Here is a 26,167-nt window from a genome sequence, read left to right as displayed (position 1 = left end):
TAACACCTTACACAAAAATAAACTCAAAATGGATTAAAGATCTAAACATAAGACCAGAAACTATAAAACTCCTAGAGGAGAACATAGGCAAAACACTCTCCGACATACATCACAGCAGGATCCTCTATGACCCACCTTCCAGAATATCAGAAATAAAAGCAAAAATAAACAAATGGGACCTAATTAACCTTAAAAGCTTCTGCACATCAAAGGAAACTATCAGCAAGGTGAAAAGACAGCCTTCAGAATGGGAGAAAATAATAGCAAATGAAGCAACTGACAACTAATCTCAAAAATATACAAGCAACTCCTACAGCTCAATTCCAGAAAAATAAATGACCCAATCAAAAAATGGGCCAAAGAACTAAATAGACATTTCTCCAAAGAATACATACAGATGGCTAACAAACACATGAAAAGATGCTCAACATCACTCATTATCAGAGAAATGCAAATCAAGACCACTATGAGGTACCATTTCACACCAGTCAGAATGGCTGCGATCCAAAAGTCTACAAATAATAAATGTTGGAGAGGGTGTGGAGAAAAGGGAACCCTCTTACACTGTTGGTGGGAATGCAAACTAGTACAGCCACTATGGAGAACAGTGTGGAGATTCCTTAAAAAACTGGAAATAGAACTGCCTTATGATCCAGCAATCCCACTGCTGGGCATACACACTGAGGAAACCAGAAGGGAAAGAGACACATGTACCCCAATGTTCATCGCAGCACTGTTTATAATAGCCAGGACATGGAAGCAACCTAGATGTCCATCAGCAGATGAATGGATAAGCAAGCTGTGGTACATATACACAATGGAGTATTACTCAGCCATTAAAAAGAATTCATTTGAATCAGTTCTAATGAGGTGGATGAAACTGGAGCCTATTATACAGAGTGAAGTAAGCCAGAAGGAAAAACACCAATACAGTATACTAACGCATATATATGGAATTTAGAAAGATGATAACAATAACCCTGTGTACGAGACAGCAAAAGAGACACTGATGTATGGAACAGTCTTATGGACTCTGTGGGAGAGGGAGAGGGTGGGAAGATTTGGGAGAATGGCATTGAAACATGTAAAATATCATGTATGAAACGAGATGCCAGTCCAGGTTCAATGCATGATACTGGATGCTTGGGGCTAGTGCACTGGGACAACCCAGAGGGATGGTATGGGGAGGGAGGAGGGAGGAGGGTTCAGGATGGGGAGCACATGTATACCTGTGGTGGATTCATTTTTTTTTTTTTTTGGATTCATTTTGATATTTGGCAAAACTAATACAATTATGTAAAGTTTAAAAATAAAATAAAATTTTAAAAAATAAAATAAAATGCATTTTCAAAAAAAAATAATAATTATGAGTAGATATCTAAAAAAGTAAGAGTCTTACAACTCTATAGGATAAAAGCAAATAACCAGGTTAAAAATGGGAAACGGACCTGAGTAGACATTTCTCAAAAAGAAGCCATACAATGTCCTACAGAAATATGAAAATGTGCTCAACATCACTAATCATCAGGAAAATGCAAATCAAAACCACAGTGAGGTATCACCTCACACCTGTTAAAAAACGGTGATTATCAAAAAGACAAAAGGTAAGTGTTGCTGAGGATGTAGAGAAAACAGAACCATCCTACACAGTTGATGGGAATGTAAATTAGTGTAGCCGTTATGTAAAACAATAGAGTTTCTTCAAAAAACTAAAAACAGAACTGATTTCTGAGCCAGAAATTTTACTTCTGGGTGTTCAAAGCCAGTGAAATCAGTATCTGCACTCCATGTTCACTTCAGTATTATTCAAAATACTCAAGATATTTAAACAATCCAAAAATGTCTATTGGCAGATGAATGATTAAAGAAGATGCGGTATACATACAAACAGTAGAATATTATTTAGCCACAAAATGGAAGGAAATCCTGACATCTGCCCTGACATGGATAAAACTAGAGGACACTATGCTAAGTGAAATAAGCCAGAAACAGAAAGACAAATACTGCATAATCTTGGTGGAATTCAGAACAAACTCATAGGAACAGAGAGTAGAATGTTGGTTTCCAGGGCTTGGAGAGCTAGAGAATGGGAAGATACTGGTTAAAGGGATGCAAAGTTCAATTAACCAAGATGAATAAGCTATGGAGATATAATACACAAATGTGACTATAGTTAACAATACTGTATTTTATACTTGAAGTCTGCCAAGAGAGTAGATCTTTTGTGTACTCATGGCTCCACCCCCAACCTCCAAAACAGGTAGCTATGTCAGGTGCTGGGTATGTTAATTAGCTTGATTGTGGCCATTATTTCACAAAGTATACATATATAAAAACATCAAGTCTTACACCTTTGTTGCTTTGTTTAGTTGCCCAGTCATGTCCAATTCTTTGCAGCCCCACGGACTGCAGCCTGACAGGCTCCTCTGTCCATGGAATTTTCCAGGTAGGAATACTGGACTGGGTTGCCATTTCTTACTTCCGGGGATCTTCCTGTCTCAGGGAGTGAACCCGCATCTCCTGCAAGTCTCCTGCATTGCAGGCAAATTTTTTACTGCTAACCCACTAGGGCTTCCCTGTGTCTTATACCTTAGATATATACAATTTTTGACATTATACCTCAATAAAGATAGAAAAAATACACAAAAGTCATGAACAGACATTTACTATCTAAGGATATAGAGATGGCATATGAACACATGAAAAAATATTTTAATTATCACTAGCTATTTAAAAAAGGCTAGTTAAGACCAAGATGAGATATTACTACACACTTATTACCATGAACAAGTGGGGTTTACCTTTGGGACACAAGGATGGTTAACTATATGCAAATCAATTTATGTGCCATACCACATTAAATAAATGAAAGAAAAAAAAAACCATCTCAAAAGATGTAGGGAAAGCATTTTTCTAATACAAAAAATACTGACAATACCAAGTACTAAGAAGGATAAAAAGTAACTGGATTTCTCACAAACTGTTCGTAGAAATGCAAAATGGTACAGCCACTCTTAGTAAACAATTTGGCAGTTTCTATTTTCTTAAACTGAGGCATAATCAATCTACAAATTATATAAGTTTCAGGTGTATGACATAGTCATTCACAATTTTAAAGGTTATAATCCATTTATGATTACTATAAAATATTGGTTACATTCTCTATGCTATACAATATATTCCTGTACCTTATTTATTTTAAACATAGTAGTCTGTCCATCTTACTCCCCTACCTCCATCTTACCCCACCCCCTTCACTTTCCTCACTGGTAACCATTAGTTTGCTTTCTCTGTGAGTCTGTTTCTTTTTGTAATATTCCCTAGTTTGTCTTATTTTTAGGTTCCACATATTATATTGGTTCCACTATATAATACAGTGATATTATACAGTATTGGGAAAACTACAAATACAAAGCTTCCTTTGTAGCTCAGTTGGTCTGCCTGCAATGCAGGAGACCCAGGTTCAATCCTGGGTCAGGAAGATCCCCTGGAGAAGGAAATGGCAGCCCACTCCAGTATTCTTGCCTGAAGAATCTCATGGACAGAGGAGCCCGGCAGACTACAGGCCATAGGGTTCACAAGACTGGGACACAACTCAGTGTCTAATCCACCGAACAGTATTTGTCTTTCTCTGTCTGCGTTATTTCACTAAAGCATAATGCAGTCCAAGTCCATCTATGCTGTTGTATATAGAAAATTTTTTATAGCTGAGTAAATATTCCATTATATACATATATATTTATCTGTGGATGGAAACATAGGTAGCTTCCATATTTTGGCTGTTGTAAATAATGCTATGAATACTGGTGTGCATATATCTTTTTTGAATTAGTGTTTTAATTTCCTTTGGATATATACCCAGGAGTGGAATTGCTAGTAGTTCTATCTTTGGTATTTTGAGGATACTTCATACTGTTTTCCACATTTACTGCTTACTGCACCAATTTTTATTCCCACCAATAGAGTACGAAGGTTCCCTTTTCTCCATATGTTTGCCGACATTTGTTATTTGTAATCTTTTTGATAATAGAGTTTGGTAGTTTCTTAAAGAACAAAATATATACTTACCATACAACTCTGATCACATTTCTGGGCATTTATCCCAGAGAAAAATTTGTCTTACACAAAAATCTGAACATGAATGTTCGTAGCATCTTTATTTATAATAGCCCCAAATTATTAACAACCAAATATGCTTTAATAAGTGAATGGCTAAACAAACTGTAACACATTCATTTATAGAGTGGAATACCATTGTAGTAAAAAATAAACTATTGATACACACACACTACAACTTGGATGGATTTCCATCTCAACACGTCAGAATCTGCATGATTCCATTTACATAATGTCCTGGAAACTGTACAGATGAAGAGCCAATTAATAGTTGGCAGAGATTATGCATAGTGTAGGAGAAAGGATGAATATGAAAATAAAGAGGTAGCATCGAAGAAATCTTTTTGGTGATGGAATAGTTCTGAGTCTGAATTGTTGTGGTGATTACACGAATCCACATATGATAAAATGGCCTAGCACACCAAAATCACAATAAGTGCTGAATAACCATTGATAAGAAAGACTGGAATCTACCAGGAAAAGGATATTCTACATCCAAAGACAAAGAAGAAACCATGACACAGTAGTGGGGGAGTCCTCACAATGTAATCAAATCCAACATCACCCAGGTGGGTGAACCACAAACTGGAAAATAATTGTCACAGAAATTCTCCCACAGGAGTGACAGCTCTGAGCCCCATGCCAGACTTCTCAGTCTAGGGGTCCAGAATAGGGAGGAGTAGCCCCCAGACCATGTGGCTTTGAAGACTAGTGGGGCTTGATTACAGGAGTACCACAGGACTGGGGAAATACTCCATTCTTGGAGGGTACATACAAGGCCCTGCACACACTGGGCCCAGGGGCAAAGCAGTGACTCCAAAATGAAAAAAAAAAGAAAAGGTTGTGACTCCATGGGAGCTTGGGCCAGACCTACCTACCAGTCTTGGAGGTCTCCTATGGCGGCTGTAGCTCTCTCTGGGGTCTATAAGCTGGTGGCGGACACAGCAGGGACATAAACTCTGGCTAGAAGTAGACATTTTTGGTTCTTGGCAATGAGATTTTGCCCCACCCAACAGCCTAAAAGCTCCAGTGCTGGGATACCTCAGGCAAACAACCAACAAGGTGGGAGCAAGCCCAATCCATCAGCAGATAGGTTGCCTAATGACATCTTGAGCCTATAGGCACTTCTAGATATGCCCCTTGACACAGCCCTGCCTACATGAGCAACAAGACCCAGCTCCTCCACCAGCAGGCAGGTACCAGATCCTCCTGCCAGGAAGCATGCAAAGGTTCCAGAAAAACCTCACCTACCAGGAGACAGACATAAGAAGCAAAAAAATTACAATCATGCAGTCTGAAGAACTGAGTCCTCAAACAGGTCGGAACCTATCCTAGGACCAGCTGATCTCTGGCCCTTACGTGATGAGAGGGGAGTGTACTGATGGGACACATAGGACATCCCCTACAGAAGGCCAGTTACCCAAAGTAAAAAAAAAAAACCACATAAGTACTATATTCATAAAAATACAAATAGAAATTTAAAACGGGATGGCAAAACAGCATTGCCCAGATGAAGACACAAGATAAAACCTAGAAGAACAACTTAGTGAAGTGGATATAACCAATTTATCAGAGAAAGAGTTCAGAGTAATTATCGTAAAGATGAACACGAAACTGAGGAAAAGAATGGATGCATAGAGTGAGAAGTTACAAGAGGTTTCTAGCAAAGAGTTAGGAGTATAAAGAACAACCAAAGAGAGTAGATGAATACAGTAACTAAAACAAAAATACACCAGAAAAAAGCAATAGAATAAACGAGGCAGAAGAATAAATCAGTGAGCTAGAATAGTGATGGAAATCACTGCTGTGAAACGGAATTAAGAAAAAAGAATGAAAAGAAATGAGGATAGTTTATGAGACCACCGGGCCAAGGTCAAATGCAATAGCATTTGGATAGTAGGGATCCAAGAAGAAGGAAAGAAAGGGACTGAGAAAACATCTGAAGAGGTAACAGGTGAAAACTTCCCCTACATGGGAAAGGAAACAATCACCCAAGTCCAGAAAGAACAGGGAATTCCATGCAGGATACACCCAAGGAGGAACATGTCAAGACACTGAGATCAAACTGACAAAAATTAAAGACAAAGAAAAAAATATTAAAAGAAGGTAGAAGCAAAAAATAACGTACAAGGAAATAAGACTATCAGTTGATTTTTCAGCAGAAACTCCGCAGGCCAGAGGGGACTGGCACAATGTATTCAAAGTGCTAAAAGGGAAAAACCTACACACGAGAACACTCTACCCAGAACAGGCTTGTGTTCAGATCTGATGGAGAAATCAAAAGCTTTATGGACAAGCAAAAGCTAAGAGAATTCAGCACCACCAAACTAGCTTTACAATAAATGCCAATGGAACTTCTCTAGGTGGAAAAGAAATGGCAATAACTAGAAACACGAAAATTACATAGTGGGAAAGCTCACTAGTAAAGACAAACATATAATAAGGTAGGAAATTATTCACACACAAATATATCAAAACCAGTAATTGTGAGATATGGAGAGTAGAAGTACAAGGCTTTCTGAAATGTAAATTGAAGAGATAAGCAACTTAAAACAATCAAGTATATATCAATATATGCATACTGCTATATGAAAACATGGTAACTGCAAACAAAAATCCATGATAAACACACAGAAAAGAAAAGGAATCCAAACCACAAGAGAAGAAAACAAAGGAAAGAAAGAAAAGGTCTGCAAAAAAAATCTAAAACAATGAACAAAATGGCAATAACAACTTACATATGGATAATTACCTTAAATGTAAACAGAGTAAATGCTCTGACCAAAAGACAAAGACTAGCTGAATTGAGAGAAAGAGAAAGAATTGTACATATGTGGTCTACAAGAGACCAACCTCAGATCTAGAGACACATACAGACTGAAAGTGAGGGGATGGAAAAAGGTGTTCCATGCAAAAGGAGATCAAAAGAAAGCTGGAGTATTAATACGTATCAGACAAAATAGACTTTAAAAATAAAGATTGTTACAGAGGACAAAGAAGGACACTACATAATGATCGAGCAAGATCGAGCAAATCCAAGAGGAAGATAAAAGAATTCAAAATATGTATGCACCCAGCACAGGAGGACCACAATATATAAGACAAATGTACAGTTCAGTTCAGTTCAGCTCAGTCACTCAGTCATGTCTGACTCTTTGCGACCCCATGAATTGCAGCACACCAGGCCTCCCTGTCCATCACCAACTCCTGGAGTTCACTCAGACTCACATCCATCGTGTCAGTGATGCCATCCAGCCATCTCATCCTCTGTCGTCCCCTTCTCCTCCTGCCCCCAATCCCTCCCAGCATCAGAATCTTTTCCAGTGAGTCAACTCTTCGCATGAGGTGGCCAAAGTACTGGACTTTCAGCTTTAGCATCATTCCTTCCAAAGAAATCCCAGGGCTGATGTCCTTCAGAATGGACTGGTTGGATCTCCTTGCAGTCCAAGGGACTCTCAAGAGTCTTCTCCAACACCACAGTTCAAAAGCATCAATTCTTCGGCGCTCAGCCTTCTTCACAGTCCAACTCTCACATCCATACATGACCACTGGAAAAACCATAGCCTTGACTAGACAAACCTTTGTTGGTAAAGTAATGTCTCTGCTTTTGAATATGCTATCTAGGTTGATCATAACTTTCCTTCCAAGGAGTAAGCATCTTTTAATTTCATGGCTGCAGTCACCATCTGCAGTGATTTTGGAGCCCCCCAAAAATAAAGTCTGACAACTGTTTCCATTGTTTCCCCATCTATTTCCCATGAAGTGATGGGACCAGATGCCATGATCTTAGTTTTCTGAATGTTGAGCTTTAAGCCAACTTTTCACTTTCCAATTTCACTTTCATCAAGAGGCTTTTTAGTTCCTCTTCACTTTCTGCCATAAGGGTGGTATCATCTGCATATCTGAGGTTATTGATATTTCTCCCGGCAATCTTGATTCCAGCTTGTGTTTCTTCCAGTCCAGCGTTTCTCATGATGTACTCTGCATAGAAGTTAAATAAGCAGGGTGATAATATACAGCCTTGACGTACTCCTTTTCCTATTTGCAATCAGTCTGTTGTTCCATGTCCAGTTCTAACTGTTGCTTCCTGACCTGCATACAGATTTCTCAAGAGGCAGGTCAGGTGCTCTGGTATTCCCATCTCTTTCAGAATTTTCCACAATTTATTGTGATCCACACAGTCCAAGGCTTTGGCATAGTCAATAAAGCAGAAATAGATGTTTTTCTGGAACTCTCTTGCTTTTTTGATGATCCAGTGGATGTTGCCAATTTGATCTCTGGTTCCTCTGCCTTTTCTAAAACCAGCTTGAACATCAGGAAGTTCACGGTTCACATATTGCTGAAGCCTGCTTGAAGAATTTTGAGCATTACTTTACTAGCATGTGAGATGAGTGCAATTGTGTGGTAGTTTGAGCATTCTTTGGCATTGCCTTTCTTTGGGATTAGAATTGGAAACTGAACTTTTCCAGTCCTGTGGCCACTGCTGAGTTTTCATAGGCCAACAAAAATCAACAATAAAATGGACACCCAAGAAGAAACAGTTAAATCCTTAAAAGGTAAAATCTCCCAAGATTGAACCAGGAAGATACAGAAAATATAAACAGACTAATTACAAGTATTGAAACTGAATCTGTGTTTTATAAAATTCCCAACATAGAGAAGTCCAGGACCAGACAGCTTCACAGGTAAATTCTAGCAAACATTTAGAGAAGAGCTAACACCTATCCTTCTGCAATTATTTCAAAAAACCGCAGAGGAAGGAACATTTCCAGACTCATTCTATGAGGCCACCACCATCCTGACACCCAAACTGTACAAGGACACCACAAAAAAGAAAGCCAGTATCAGTGATGAACATAGACACAAAATTTCTCAACAAAGTACTATCAAATCAAATCCAACAATACATTAAAAGGATCATACACCATAATCAAGTGGGATTTATCCCAGGGATGCAAGGATTTTTCAATAACCACAAATCAGTGTAATACACATCAACAAACTGAAGAATAAAAACCATGTGATCCTAAACAGATGCAGAAAAAGCCTTTGATAAAATTCACCTTCCATTTATGATAAAAACTCTTCAGAAAGCAGGCACAGAGGGAACCTACCACAATAAAGGCCATATATGACAAGTCCACAGCTAACATCATACACAATGCTATAATCTGAAAGGAGTTCCTCTAAGATCAGGAACAAGACAAGAGTGTCCACTCTTGATACTTTTATTCAACATAGTTTTGAAACTCTTAACCACAGCAATCAGATGAAAAAGAAAAAAAAAAAAGGATCCAAATTTAAAAAGAAAAAGTAAGACTGTCACTGTTTGCAGATGATATCATACTATAAACAGAAAATCCTAAAAATACTACCAGAATACTCCTCTGTTGTTGTTTAGTCACTAAGTCATGTCCAACTCATTGTGATCCCATGGACTTCAGCACACCATTCCCTGTCCTTCAGTATCTCCCAGAGTATGCTCAAACTCATATCCATTGAGTTGGTGATGCCATCCAACCATATCATCCTCTGCTGCCCCCTTTTCCTCCTGCCCTCAATCATTTCCAGCATCAGGGTCTTTTCCAATGAGTTGGCTCTTTGCATCAGGAAGCCAAAATACTGGAGCTTCAGTTTCAGCATCAGTCCTTCCAATGAATATTCAGGGTTGATTTCCTTTAGGAGTGATTGGTTTGATCTCCTTGCTGTCCAAGGAACTCCCAAGAGTCTTCTCCAGCACACAGTTCTAAAGCATCAATTCTTCATTGTTCAGCCTTCTTTACAATCCAACTCTCATGTCTGTACATGACCAAAGGAAAAACCATAGCTTTGACTATACAGATCTTTGTCGGCAAAGTGATGTCTCTACTTTTTAACATGCTGTCTAGGTTAGTCATAGTTTTTCTTCCAAGGAGCAGGCATCTTTTAATTTCATGGCTGTAGTCACCATCTGCAGTGATTTTAGAGCCCAAGAAAATAAAATCTGCCATTGTTTCCATTTTTTCTGAATCATTTTGCCATGAAGTGATGGTACTGGACACCATGATCTTAGTTTATTCAACGTTGAGTTTTAAGCCAGCATTTTCACTCTCTTTCATCTTCATCAAGAGGCTCTTTAGTTCCTCTTGGCTTTCTGCCACTTGGATGGTGTCATCTGTATATCTGAGGTTTTTGATGTTTCTCCCAGCCATCTTGTTTCTAGCTTGTAATTCATCAAGCCCAGAATTTCACATGAAGTACCCTGCATAGACGTTAAATAAGCAGGGTTAAAATACAGAGCCTTGACACACTCCTTTCCCAATTTTGAAGTAGTCCACTGTACCATGTTGCTTCTTGACGTGCATACAGGTTTCTCAGGAGAGAGGTAAAGTGGTCTGGTATTCCCATCTCTTTAAGAATTTTCCAGTTTGTGGTGATCCACACAGTCAAAGGCTTTAGCATAGTCAATGAAGTAGAAGTAGATGTTTTTTTGGAACTCTCTTGCTTTTTCTATGACCCAATAGATTTTGGCTATTTGATCTGTGGTTCCTCTGCTTTTCAAAATCCAGCATGTACATCTGGAAGTTCTCGATTCATGTACTATTGAAGCTTAGCTTGAAGGATTTTGAGCATGACCTTGCTAGCATGTGAGATAAGTACAATTGTACAGTAGTCTGAATATTCTTTGGCATTGCCCTTCTTTGGGATTGGAAAGAAATCTGACCTTTTCCAGTCCTGTGGCCACTGCTGATATCCAAATCTGCTGGCAGACTGAGTGTAGCACTGTAACAGCATCATCTTTTAGGATGTGAATTATCTCAGCTGGAATTCCATCATCTCCACTAGTTTTCTTCATAGTAAAGCTTCCTAAGGCCCAGTGGACTTCAACTATAGTATGTCTAACTCTAAGTGAGTGACCACACAATCATGGCTAGCTGGGTCATTATGACCTTTTTTATACAGTTCTTCTGTGTAGGGAATGGCAATCTATGTCAGTATTCTTGCCATGAGAACCCCATGAATAGCATGAAACAGCAAAAAGATATGACACTGGAAGATGAGCCTCCAGGTTGGTAGGTTCCAATATGCTACTGGGGAAGAGCAAAGAAACGGATCCAGAAGGAATAAAGAGGCTGAACCAAAGCAGAAATGATGCTCACGTGTGGATGTGTCTGGTGGTGAAAGCAAAGTCTGATGCTGTAAAGAACAATAACGTAGCAATCTGGAATGTTAGGTCCATGTATCAAGGTAAAGTGGATGTGGTCAAACAGGAGATGGCAAGAGTGAACATCAACTTTTTAGGAATCAGTGAACTAAAATGGACAGGAATGAGAGAATTTAATTCAGATGACCATTATATCTATTAATGTAGGCAAGAATCCCTTAGAAGGATTGGAGTAGCCCTCATAGTGAACAAGAATTTGACAGAATGATCTCTGTTCATTTCCAATGCAAACCATTCAACATCACAGTAATCCAAGTCTATGCTTCAACCACTAATGCCAAAGAAGCTGATGCTGAACGGTTCTATGAAGACCTACAAGACCTTCTAGAACTAACACCCAAAAATGATATCCTTCTCATCATAGGGGATTGAAATACAAAAGTAGGAAGTCAAGAGATACCTGAAATAACAGGCAAGTTTGGCCTTAGAGTACAAAATGAAGCAAGGCAAAGACAAACAAGAGTTTTGCCAAGAGAACACACTGATCATAGCAAACACCCTCTTCCAACAACACAAGAGACGACTCTACACATGGATATCATGGGATGGTCAATACTGAAATCAGATTGATTATATTTCTTGCAGCCAAAGATGGAGAAGCTCTACACAAGTCAGCAAAAACAAGACCTGGAGCTGACTGTGGCTCAGGTCATGAGCTCCTTATTGCCAAATTCAGACTTAAATTGAAGAAAGTAGGGAAAACCACGAGGCCATTCAGGTATGATCTAAATCAAGTCTGTTATGATTATGTTACACTGGAAGTGACAAATAGGTTAGACAAGGGATTAGATCTGATAGACAAAGTCCCTGGGGAATTATGGATGGCGGTTTGTAATTAAATCTGGTAGACAAAGTGCCTGAGGAACTATGGTTGGAGGTTCTTAATAATGCATAGAAGGCAGTGACCAAAACCATCCCAAAGAAAAGAAATGCAAGAAGGCAAAATGGTTGTTTGAGGATGCCTTACAAAGAGCTGAGAAAAAAAAAGAAATGAAGGCAAAGGAGAAAGGGAAAGACATACCCAATTGAATGTAGATTCCAAAGAATAGCAAGGAGAGATACAAAAGAATAGAATGGGAAAGACTAGAGATCTCTTTAAGAAAATTAGATACCAAAGGAACATTTCATGCAAAGATGAGCATAATAAAGGACAGAAACAGCAAGGACCTACCAGAAGCAGAAGAGATTAAGAGGTGGCAAGAATACACAGAAGAAAATTACTAGAGCTTATATATAAACTTAGTAAAGTTGCAGGATACAAGATTAATACACAGAAATCTATGCATCTCTATACATTAGCAAGGAAAGATCAGAATAGGAAATTAAGGAAACAATCCTTTTAGCACTGTATCAAAAAGAATAAAGTACCTAGCAATAAAACTACCTAGGGAGGCAAAAGACCTATATTCTGATAACTGTTGATATAAGATATGATGAAAGAAAGAGAAGATGACATAAACAAATGGAAAGATATACCATGTTCCTGGATTCAAAGAATCAGTATTTTCAAAATGATCATATTGCCAAAGGCAGTCTACAGATTCAATGCAATGTGTATCAAATTACTAATGGCTTTTTTCACATAACTGGAACCCAATATTTTTTATTTGAATGGGAACACAAAAGATCCTGAAACTTGACAAAGCAATCTTGAGAAAGGAAAATCAGAGCTGGGGGAATCAGGGCCCCTGACTTCAGACCCTACTACAAAGCTGTAGTCATTAAAGCAGCATGGTACTGGCACAAAAACACACAGAGATCAATGGAAGAGGACAGAAACCCAGATATAAACCCACACACTTATGGTCAATTAATCCATGACAAAGGAGGCAAGACTATACAATGGAGAAAAGAGTCTCTTCCCCAACAAATGGTACTGGGAAAACTGAACAGCTACATAAAAACAATGAAATTATAGACTTTCTCTAACAATATATTAGAGATACCAAGGAAACATTTCATGCAAAGATGGACTCGATAAAGGACAGAAATGGTATGGACCTAACAGAAGCAGAAGATATTAAGAGGTGGCAAGAATACACAGAAGAACTGTACAAAAAAGATCTTCATGACCCAGATAAGCATGATGGTGTGATCACTCACCTAGAGCCAGACATCCTGGAATGTGAAGTCAAGTGGGCCTTAGAAAGCATCACTACGAACAAAGCTAGTGGAGGTGATGGAATTCCAGCTGAGCTATTTCAATCCTGAAAGATGATGATGTGAAAGTGTTACACTCAACATGCCAGCAAATTTGGAAAACTCAGCAGTGGCCACAGGACTGGAAAAGGTCAGTTTTCATTCCAATCCCAAAGAAAGGCAATGGCAAAGAATGCTCAAACTACCACACAATTGCACTCATCTCACATGCTAGCAAAGTAATGCTCAAAATTCTCCAAGCTAGGCTTCAGCAATATGTGAACCGTGAACTTCCAGATGTTCAAGCTGGTTTTAGAAAAGGCAGAGGAACCAGAAATCAAATTGCCAACATCCACTGGATCATCGAAAAAGCAAGAGAGTTCCAGAAAAACATCTATTTCTGCTTTATTGACTATGCCAAAGCCTTGGACTGTGTGGATCACAATAAACTGTGGAAAATTCTGAAAGAGATGGGAATACCAGACCACCTGACCTGCCTCTTGAGAAACCTGTATGCAGGTTAGGAAGCAACAGTTAGAACTGGACATGGAACAACAGACTGGTTCCAAATAGGAAAAGGAGTATGTCAAGGCTGTATATTGTCACCCTGCTTATTTAACTTCTATGCAGAGTACATCATGAGAAACGCTGGGCTGGAAGAAGCACAAGCTGGAATCAAGATTGCCGGGAGAAATATCAATAACCTCAGATATGCAGATGACACCACCCTTTTCTTATGGCAGAAAGTGAAGAGGAACTAAAAAGCCTCTTGATGAAAGTGAAAGAGGAGAGTGAAAAAGTTGGCTTAAAGCTCAACATTCAGAAAACTAAGATCATGGCATCTGGTCCCATCACTTCATGGGTAATAGATGGGGAAACAGTGGAAACAGTGTCAGACTTTATTTTTTGGGGCTTCAAAATCACTGCAGATGGTGATTGCAGCCATGAAATTTAAAGAGGCTTACTCCTTGGAAGGAAAGTTATGACCAACCTAGATAGCATATTCAAAAGCAGAGACATTATTTTGCAAACAAAGGTCCGTCTAGTCAAGGCTATGGTTTTCCTAGTGGTCATGTATGGATGTGAGAGTTGGACTGTGAAGAAAGCTGAGCGCCGAAGAATTGATGCTTTTGAACTGTGGTGTTGGAGAAGACTCTTGAGAGTCCCTTGGACTGCAAGAGATCCAACCACTCCATCCTAAAGGAGATCAGTCCTGGGTGTGCACTGGAAGGACTGATGCTGAGGCTGAAACTCCAATACTTTGGCCACCTCATATGAAGAGTTGACTCATTGGAAAAGACCCTGATGCCGGGAGAAATTGAGGGCAGGAGGAGAAGGGGACGACAGAGGATGAGAAACTCCAGGAGTTGGTGATGGACAGGGAGGTATGGTGTGCTGCGATTCATGGGGTCACAGAGTCATACACGACTGAGAGACTAGACTGAACTGAACAATATATACAAAAATAAACTCAAAATGGATTAAAGACCTAAATGTAAGACTGGATACTATAAAAATCCTAGAGGAAAATACAGGCAAAACACTCTTTGACATAAATTGCAGCAATATTTTTCTGGATCTGTCTCCTACAGTAATGGAAATAAAAACACACAAATGGGGGCCTAACAACACTTTTGCTTTTGCACAGCAAAGGAAACCACAATAAAAATGAAAGATAACCTACAAACTGGGAGAAAATATCTGCAAATGATGCTACCAATAAGGAATTAATTTCCAAAACATACAACAGTTCATGAAACTCAGTAACAAAAGAAACCAAGCAACTCAATCAAAAAACAGGCAGACCTAAATGGACATTTCTCCAAAGAAGATGTACAGATGGCTAATAAGCATATGAAAACATGCTGAATATCACTAATTATCAGAGAAATGCAAATCAAAATTACAATGAGGTTATTACCTCACACCAGTCAGAATGGCCATCATCAAAACATCTATCAGTACCAAATGCTAGAGAAGGTGTGGAGGAAAAAATCCTCCCACACTGCTGGTGGGAATGTAAACTGGTGTAGCCACTATGGAGTACAGTATGGAGGTTCCTTAAAAAACTGAAAATGATAGGGCTATCATATGATCCATGGAAGCACATCCTAGGCGTGTGCTCAGCCGCTAAGTTGTAACGCCACGGACTGTAGCCTTCCCAGGCTCCTGTGTCCACAGGATTCTCTAAGCAAGAATACTGGAGTGGGCTGCCACTTCCTTCTCCAAATCCTAGGTATATATTTGGTGAACACCATGGTTTGAAGATACATATACTCCAATGTTACCACAGCTCTATTTATGATAGCTAGGACATGGAAGCAACCCAATGTCCATACACAGATGAACAGATAAAGAAATTGTGGTAAGATAGATATAGATATAATCTCATACACAGAATGAAATATTATTCAGCCACAAAAAGAATAAAATCACGCCTTCTGCAGATACATGGCTGACCTATAAATTATCATGCTAAGTGAAGTAAGCCAGATAGAAAAAGAAAAGTATCATGAAATATGCTTTTGTGCAGAATAAAAAAAAAGATACAAATGAATTTAATTCAAAATATAAACAGACTCAGACACAGAAAATAAACATATGGTTACCAGAGGGTAAAGGAGAAGAAAGGGATACATTAGGAGTTTGGGATTAACCTATACACACTGCTATGTATTGGGGTGGCCAAGAAGTTCCTTTGATTAAAAAAAAAAAAAAAGCCACATTTTCCATTTTCACCAAGAACTTTATTGTGCCATGAATTCACTGTTTTGTTCCTTTACCTTCTGCCATTTTTCAGGCAACTTCATAATTCCATTTCCCCAAAACTTTTTTATCTTTTTGAGCAAAGAATTGTTCCAGGTTCCTTTTACAGTCTTGCAGGGAGCTGAAATTTCTTCCATTAAGAGAATTTTGTAAAGACCAAAATAAAAGGAAATCTGAAGGTACAATGGCTGGTGAATATGGTGGGTGAATCAGAACTTCCAGCCAAAGCTTAACAGTTTATGCCTAGTCATTAAAGAAACATGTGGTCTTGCATTATCCTGATGGAGACTATGCATTTTCTGTTGACTAATTCTGGACACTCTTCATCAAGTGCTGCTCTCAGTTGGTCTAACTGGGAGCAATTCTTGTTGGAATTAATTGTTTGATTCCCCAGAAGGAGCTCATAGCAGAGGATTCCCTTACAATCCCACCATACACACAACACCATCTTCCTTGGAAGAAGATGCCTTTGGTGTGATTGGTGGTGGTTCATTTCACTTGCCCCCACAATCTCTTCCATTTCACATGATTGTACAGTATCCACTTTTCAACACCCATCACAATTTGTTTTAAAAATGGAACATTTTTATTACGTTTCAGTAGAGAAACACATGTGAAATATGGTTACAAAGGTTTTTTCACTTAGCCTAGGTGGAACCTAAACATCAAAGTGATTAACATAACCAAGCTGGTGCAAATGACTTTCAAATCTTGATTTGGATATTTTGAGTATGTCAGCTATCTCCCACATGATATAACATTGATTCTTCTCAATTAATGTCTCTATTTGATCATTATCAACTTCAACTACCTGACCATGGAGCACTGTCCAGCAAGAAATCTCCAGCACAAAACTACACAAACCACTTTTGTCATGTTTGATCAGTCACAATACCTTCTCCATACACTGCACAAGTCTATTTTTGTGTTTTAGTTGCATTTTTACCTTTGTTGAAATAATAAGGCATAACATGTCAAAACTGTTTTTTTTTCCTTCTGTGTTCAATATTAAAATGGCTACACAAAAATTCACCAATTTTGATACGTTTTTTTTAAATGTATACTGATATGACTGCTGTCACAATAAAACCTAACAAACTGGTTTCGAATGACATTAAAGACAACTAAAGCACTACTAGAGCCATCTTATGGGAAAAAAAGAAAAGAACCTTTTGGCCAACCCAATATATAATAGATAACAACAAGGATGTACTCTGTAGCACAGAGAACTATACTTAGTATTTTGTAATAACCTATCAGGGAAAAGAATCTGGAAAAGAATATATAACTGCATCACTCTGCTGTACACCTGAAACTAACATCATATTATAAATCAACCATGCCTCAATACAAAATTATAAAGTAAAAAAATGATACAAAGCTATTCACATTCATTGTACCAATGCCTATTTCCTTGTGTTAAGACTATACTATAGTTATGTAAGATATAACCATTAGGGGAAACATGAAGAATACAATTGATCTAAATCCCTGAATCTTAATCATGTCATATAAAAAATTTTTTAAGTATATAGCAAACCAAAACCATCTGTAAACATTTTCTTCTAAAAAGGCAAGCCAGACCTGGAGAAGAAACATTTTCAAAACATGTATCTGGTAAAGTCTGAACTCCTTCAACTCAACAATAAGACCCAAACCAAAAAACAAAACAAAAAAATGGGCAAAAGATTTGATGAAACACTTCATTAAAGGAGATTATGAATGGTTAAAAAGCACATGAAAAGAAGTTCAACATTGTTAATTACCAGAGAAATGCAAATTAAAATCCAATAAGATGCAACTAGACATCAACTACAATGGTTAAAAATAGTAAGACTTACCAAACCAACTGCTGGTAACAGCAGTGAGAACTCTTAGGCATTGCTTATAGGCATGAAACACAGTAGACCCAATGGGGAAACATCTGGAACTTTCTGAATAAGTTACATATAAACTTACCAGAAGACTAGGTAAGCCCACTCCTAGGTATTTACATAAGAAATAAAAACATATTGACACAAAGACTTATATGTGAATGTTCATAGAAGCTTTATTCATAACAGCTCCAAACTGGAAAAACACCCATGTATCCATGAGCTGAAAGAATAACAAACTGTAGTATATGCACACAAAAGAATTCTACTCAGGCTAAAAAGAATAAACTGGTGATACACACACAGGAGTCTCAAAAGCATCATGCTAAATGTGGAAGTCAGACAAAAGATACTATATATAAATTCATTTATATAAGATTCAAAACAAGGAAAAAGTATTGAAATAGAAAATAGATCAGTGATTGGCTGGCATATGAGAGGAAGGGACTTACTGCAAAGGGGTACAAGGAATTTTGGGGGGATGATGAAAATATTCCAAACCATGACTCTGATGATGGTAAGCTACTGCATAACTTTTTAAACTTATTGATTTGTATAATGAAGTGCTGAATTTTATTTTTCATTTAATATTCTTCAATAAAAGTGATTAATATTTAAAAAAAGAAAAAACTGAAATTGCAATCTTGAGGAAGTTGCATGGTAAGGTCTGCTCACCCACTGAGACGAGGTGGCTGTAGTTCTCCAGCATTACATCTCTGTACAAGGTCCTCTGAGCAGAGTCCATCTGATGCCACTCTTCCTGGGTGAATTCCACAGTCACATCCTTGAATGACACTGATGCCTGTAACAATATATTTCTACTCAATCTGAGGGTTCAGAATCAGGATGTAGAAAATATTTTTGAAAACTAACTCTTACTATATTTTCTGTTTATGTTTTAATGATTATTTTATATTGGTCTATAGGTGTTTTACAATATTCTGTAAGTTTCAAGTGTACAGCAAAGAGATTTATATATACATATATATTCTTTTTCAAATTCCTTTCTCATTTAGGTTATGACAGAATACTGAGCAGAGTTCCCTGTGCTATACAGTAGCACAACATAGCAGTGTGTATATGTCAGTTCCAAACTCCCAATTTATCCCTCCCTCCCCACCTTTCCATCCATGATGCTGCAAATGGCATTATTTCATTTTTTAATGGCTGAGTAACATTCCATTGTATATATGCACCGTATCTATATAGAGTCTTTGATGAACATTTAGGCTGCTTTCAGGCTGTGGCTACTGTAAACAGCACTGCAATGAACACTGGGGTGAGTGTATACTTTCAAACCATGGTTTTCTCCTAACATATGTTTAACTGTTTAGAGTTTAAAACAAAATGCTATAAAAGATGAGCAACTCCGCCTTTACACTAGAACAGGGTTTCTTCAATTTGGCACTACTGACACTCTAGACCAGATAAAGCTATTTCTGTGGAAGACTGTCCTGTGTATTCCAGGATGTTTACCAGCATCCCTACTTCTACTAATCAGATATCAATAGCATCTATCAAAAATATCTTCAAATACTTGCAAATGTCTCCTAGGAAGAAAAATCTCTCCTCATTAGAACTATCACTCTATATGAATAGTGGATAATATCTTCAGCAACAAAACAAACTACCCAATTTTAGGGATGATCTATCCTAAGGCAAAGCAACAGAGATAAAGAAAGGGAATTAATTCTTAGAGGAAAAAAATCTGGTCACTATTTTTTTTTTTATAGCTATACAAAGAAATGCTCCACAACCAAGATAGATGCTGATGCCATATACAGAGACTGGAAAAATAAATAAGAATCACAAGTTGGGTCACAGAGAGTAGATGTTATTCAACTGTACTCAAAACACCTGCAGAATTTACAAATGGAATTATTTCATGATTGGCTGCATGATCCTGGAATGGAGAAGGAAGGTCTAAAATGAAAAAAAGGATTTAGGAGACATTAATCCTTAAGATGGTAAGTGAAGTCATTAGAGAAAAAGGGCTGGTTCAGAAAGGATATAGAAATTTTAGGAAAGAAAACAACCAAGGAATAAATTCAAGGGAATAGCAAAATTTAAAAGTAAGGTGTAAAGATAAGCCAGGAAGGCTGAGAAATAAATTCTCAGTGGTAAAAAGAGAAAACAAAAATATTAAGAGTGAAGTGAAGTGAAGTTGCTCAGTCATGTCTGACTCTTTGCAACCCCAGGGACTGTAGCCTACAAGGCTCCTCTGGCCATGGAATTTTCCAGGCAAGAGTACTGGAGTGGGTTGCCATTTCCTTCTCCAGGGGATCTTCCCGACCCAGGGATCAAACCCAGGTCTTTCACATTGCAGGCAGACGCTTTACTGTCTGAGCCACCAGGGAGAATTACAACCAAAAATTGTTTCTCTAGTTTAAGGGAATAGACTAAACACACATACTTATATCTCCTGTCTCCAAAAACACATTCAGATAAAATACAAAACTTTTAAAGTAATAAAAATATGACAAAACAGGAATGCAGAAAAACCTCAGCACAAGGCCTGAATTTTGAAAAAATTCTGGAAGACAGAGGGTAAGGTAATACTAGATTTAAAAAAAATAGAATACTATTATCCACAGTCTAATGCAAACATAGAAGTGGGCAAAAGGAGCAGTGCACTAGTGAGAGCCCAGAAAGATGTCTAAGCTTAAATTAGAGAAAGTGGATAGTAGGAAGAATGATAAACAGAATCACTTTCCTATTTAAATACAGATAATATCATTTAATGAGTGAGGAAAGGCTGGATACAAATGTCATTTGGATAAATAGATGGCCATCTGGAAAAGAGAGGTCTATGTATCACACCACAGAGCAGGAAAAATTAAAATATATTCAAGATTTAAATGTAAAAAATAAAACCATATTCTAGAAGACTACACAGAACAATTCTTTTATATCGTTATAGTGGGTAATGGCCAACAATGACTAAAAATCAACAAAACATAAAAGAAAAAAATGCTAAATTCAACAATATAAAGATCAAATATTTTCAAAAGACCCTAAATAGACAAAGTAATTTTGAAAAAGAAGATAGAACTGGGGGGATGGGGAGAGGGGATCAAGCTACCTGACTAGAGATTATACTACAAAGCTATAGTCATCAAAACAGTATGTTACTACCCCAAAAAAAGACAACTCAAAACTTATGGGATGCAATAAAAGAAGTGTTAAGAGGGAAGTTTACAGAAATACAAGCTAACCTCAAGAAACAAGAAACATCAAATAAACAACCTAACCTTAGAATATAAAGCAACTAGAAAAAGAACAAAAAACCTGATGAAGTTAGTAGAAGGAAAGAAAGCACAGAGATCAGATGTTTGATTTATTTTGAAATAAATGAAAAAATAATGAAATAAGAGCAAAGTTCAATAAAACTAAAACTGGTTCTTTGAGACAATAAACCAAGTTGACAATTAGCCAGACTCATCAAAGCAACAGGGAGAAGACTCAAATCAATATGATTAGAAATGAAAAAGCAGCTACAACAGACAATGCAGAAATACAAAGGATCATAAAAGACTACTATCAGGAGCAACTACATGCCAAAAAAATGGACAACCTGGAAGAAATGGACATATTGTTACAAAAGTATAACCTTCCAAGACTGAACCAGGAAGAAACAGAAAATATGAACAGACCAATCACAAGCACTGAAATCAAAACCATGATCAAAAATCTTCCAATAAACAAAAGCCCAGTGCCACACGGCTTCACAGGCAAATTCTATCAAACATTTAGAGAATAGTTAACACCTATCCTACTCAATTGCACTCATCTCACATGCTAGTAAAGTAATGCTCAAAATTCTCCAAGCCAGGCTTCAGCAATATGTGAACCGTGAACTTCCTGATGTTCAAGCTGGTTTTAGAAAAGGCAGAGGAACCAGAGATCAAACTGCCAACATCCATTGGATCATGGAAAAAGCAAGAGAGTTCCAGAAAAACATCTATTTCTGCTTTATTAACTATGCCAAAGCCTGGACTGTGTGGATCACAACAAACTGTGGAAAATTCTGAAAGAGATGGGAATACCAGACCATCTGATCTGCCTCTTGAGAAATCTGTATGCAGGTCAGGAAGCAACAGTTAGAACTGGGCATGGAACAACAGACTGGTTCCAAATAGGAAAAGGAGTATGTCAAGGCTGTATATTGTCACCCTGCTTATTTAACTTCTATGCAGAGTACATCATGAGAAAGGCTGGACTGGAAGAAATACAAGTTGGAATCAAGATTGCTGGGAGAAATATCAATAACCTCAGATATGCAGATGACACCACCCTTATGGCAGAAAGTGAAGAGGAACTAAAAAGCCTCTTGATGAAAGTGAAAGAGGAGAGTGAAAAAGTTGGCTTAAAGCTCAACATTCAGAAAACTAAGATCATGGCATCTGGTCCCATCACTTCATGGGTAATAGATGGGGAAATAGTGGAAACAGTGTCAGATTTTATTTTGGGGGCCCCAAAGTCACTGCAGATGGTGATTGCAGCCATGAAATTAAAAGACGCTTACTCCTTGGAAGGAAAGTTATAACCAACCTAGATAGCATATTAAAAAGCAGAGATATTACTTTGCCAACAAAGGTCCATCTAGTCAAGGCTATTGTTTTTCCTGTGGTCATGTATGGATGTGAGAGTTGGACTGTGAACAAGGCTGAGCGCCGAAGAATTGATGCTTTTGAACTGTGGTGTTGGAGAAGACTCTTGAGAGTCCCTTGGACTGCAAGGAGATCCAACCAGTCCATTCTAAAGGAGATCAGCCCTGGGATTTCTTTGGAAGGAATGATGCTAAAGCTGAAAGTCCAGTACTTTGGCCACCTCATGCGAAGAGTTGACTCATTGGAAAAGACTCTGATGCTGGGAGGGATTGGGGGCAGGAGGAGAAGGGGACGACAGAGGATGAGATGGCTGGATGGCATCACTGACTCGATGGACGTGAGTCTGGGTGAACTCTGGGAGCTGGTGATGGACAGGGAGGCCTGGTGTGCTGCGATTCATGCGGTCGCAAAGAGCTGGACACGACTGAGCGACTGAACTGAACTGAACTGATCCTACTCAAATTTTTCCAAAAAATTGCAGAAGGAGGAATACTCCCAAACTCATTCTATGAGGCCACTATCACCCTGATACCAAAATGAGACAAAGATACCACATAAAAAGAAAATCACAGGACAATATCACTGATGAATACAGATGCAAAAATCCTCAAAAAAATGACAGCAAACAGAATCCAACAACACATTAAAAGGATCATACACCATGATCAGGTGGGGTTTATCCCAGGGCTGCAAGGATTCTTGAATATACATAAGTCAATAAATGCGATAAACCAAATTAACAAATTGAGAAATAAAAACCATATGATCATCTCAATAAATGCAGAGAAAGCTTTTGACAAAATTCAACACCCATTTATGATAAACATTTTCCAGAAAACTGGCATAGAAAGAACCTACCTGAACATAATAAAGGCCATATACAACAAACCCACACCAAACAACATTTTCAATGGGGAAAATCTAAAAGCATTTCCTCTAAGATCAGAAACATGATATGGGCGCCCATTCTTGCCACTGATAGCTTACAGTGAATGATGTCAAATTTGTGATCTCCACATAAGATTTAGCTTTGGGACCAAGGACCAGGCTTGATCACTCAAAAGAGCTTTTGTGTAACAGTTTTACTAAAGAAAAGGGACAGAGAAAGCCTCTGACACAGACATCGGAAGGGGGATAGAGAATGCCCCCCTTGCTAGTGTTAGCAAGCGAGTTATATACTTTTTAAATTAGTTATTACAATAAATCAAAAGAATGTCTCAAGGTTGTAAAGCTCTTACTAGACTCACTCCCATAATTTACATTTTAAGATAACAGGATTAGCCAGAAGGTTTTCAGGAGGAGAAACTATCCTCAAGCAGGCACATTGTTGTTATGAGTGAAGTCACTCAGTCATGTCCGACTCTTTGCGACCCCCGTGGACTGTAGCCGCCCAGGCTCCTCCATCCATGGGATTCTCCAGGCAAGAATACTGGAGTGGGTTGCCATTTATACAGTCCTTCAATTCAGTTCAGTCACTCAGTCGTGTTCAACTCTGCGACCCCATGAACACAGTACGCCAGGCCTCCCTGTCCATCACCAACTCCCGGAATTTACTCAAACTCATGTCCACTGAGTCGGTGATGCCATCCAACCATGTCATCCTCTGTCGTTCCCTTCTCCTCCTGCCCTCAATCTTTCCCAGCATCAGGGTCTTTTCAAATGAGTCAGCTCTTTGCATCGGGTGGCCAAAGTATTGGAGTTTCAGCTTCAACATCAGTCCTTAGTACAGAGTTTAAACTGAGTTGTTGTGTAATCATTAGACTAAGGAATGTAGAGGGGAAAAAAAGATGTCTTTTCCTCCTCCTTGAGAATTCCAGACCCCTATCTCTGCTTTGAGAGCCCAAGACCCCTTTCTCCTCCTCAGGGACCCCAGACTTCTTATCAACCTGCCTAGGAATTGACCCTCTCATTACTATTATTCAATATAGATTTGGAAGTCCTAGCCATGGCAGTCAGAAAGGAAAAAGAAATAAAAGGAAGCCAGACTGAAAAACAAGAAGCAAAACTTTCACTATCTGCAGATGACAGGATACTAAACAGAATACCCTAAAGATGCCACCAGAAAATTGCTAGAGCTAATCAATGAATTCAGTAATGTTGCAGGATACCAAATGATACAAAGAAATCCCCTGTATCCTATACTAACAATAAAAAATCAAAAGGGGAAATCAGAAAGTAAACAATCCCGTTCATTCCTAAAACAAAAAGAATAAAATATCTAGGAATAAACCTACCTAAAGAGATAAAAGACATGTATGCAAAAAACTATAAGATATTGATAAAAGAGATCAAACAGATGGAGAGATATACCATGTTCTTAGATTAGGAGAATCAATATTGTGAAAATTTGAGAATACTACCCAAAGTCATCCACATATTCAATGCAATCCCTATCCAATTACCAATGGAATTTTTCCAGAACTAGAACAAAAAATTTTACATATTGTTTGGGAACCCAAAAGACCTCAAATAGGCAAAGCAATTGTGAGAAAGAAAAATGGAGATAGATGAATCAATCTTACTGACTTCAGACTATATTACAAAGCTATACTCATCAAGACAATATGGTTCTGGCACAAAAACAAAAATATAGCTAAGCAGAATAGGAGAGAAACCCCAGAAATAAACCCATGTACTCATGAGTACCTTATTTTTGAAAAAGGAGGCAGGAATATACAATGGAGAAAAAAGAGCCTCTTAGCTGGAAAAACTGGACAGCTACATGTACGAGAATGAAATTAGAATACTTCCTAACAACAAACTCAAGTTGAATTAAAGACTTAAAGGTAAGACCAGAAAATATATAGCTCTTAGTGGAAAACACAGATAGTACACTCCTTAACATAAATCACAGCAAGATCCTCTTTGACTCCCTCCTAGAGCAATGGAAATAAAAACAAAAATAAATAAATGGAACTTTATTAAACTTAAAAGTTTTTGCACAGCAAAGGAAACTGTAAAGATGAAAAGACAACCCTCAGAATGGGAGACAATAATTACAAAGTAACTGACAAACAATTAATCTACAAAAAACATAAATAGCTCAATATAAGGAAAACAAAACCGAATTAAAAAAATGACAAGACCTAAACAGACATTTCTCCAAAGAAGACATAGATGGACAACAAACACGTGAAAAGATGCTTAATGTCACTCATTACTAGAGAAATGCAAATCAAAACTACAGTGAGGTATCACCTCACACCATTTAGAATTGTCATCATCAAAAAATCTACCAACAATAAATGGTGGAGAGGATGTGGAGAAAGGGAACCTTCCTGTACTACTGATGAGAATGTAAATTGGTACAGCCACTGCAGAGAACATCATGAATATTCCTTAACCAACTAGGAATAAATTTACCATATGACCTAGCAACCCCATTACTAAGCATATAGCATGAAAACATGACAGTTCAAAAAGACACACACCCCAGTGTTCATACAACATTATTTACA

General features: G+C 38.0%; 1 protein-coding gene across 1 annotated transcript in view; it reads right to left on the bottom strand.

The window, feature by feature from the left end:
* The window catches only part of ZNF782 (zinc finger protein 782), a 90,833-nt gene that overhangs the window by 44,937 nt on the left and 19,729 nt on the right, over window positions 1–26,167 (bottom strand). The window contains exon 3 of the mRNA XM_070375287.1: window positions 18,775–18,901. Within this exon, the coding sequence (XP_070231388.1) occupies window positions 18,775–18,901 (127 nt within the window). The remainder of the gene's footprint in view (window positions 1–18,774; window positions 18,902–26,167) is intronic.

Source organism: Bos mutus, chromosome 8, assembly GCF_027580195.1.
Source record: "Bos mutus isolate GX-2022 chromosome 8, NWIPB_WYAK_1.1, whole genome shotgun sequence".
Taxonomy (NCBI): domain Eukaryota; kingdom Metazoa; phylum Chordata; class Mammalia; order Artiodactyla; family Bovidae; genus Bos; species Bos mutus.
The sequence above is the reverse complement of the archived record's forward strand: the minus strand, read 5'-3'. Positions and strand labels throughout refer to the sequence as shown.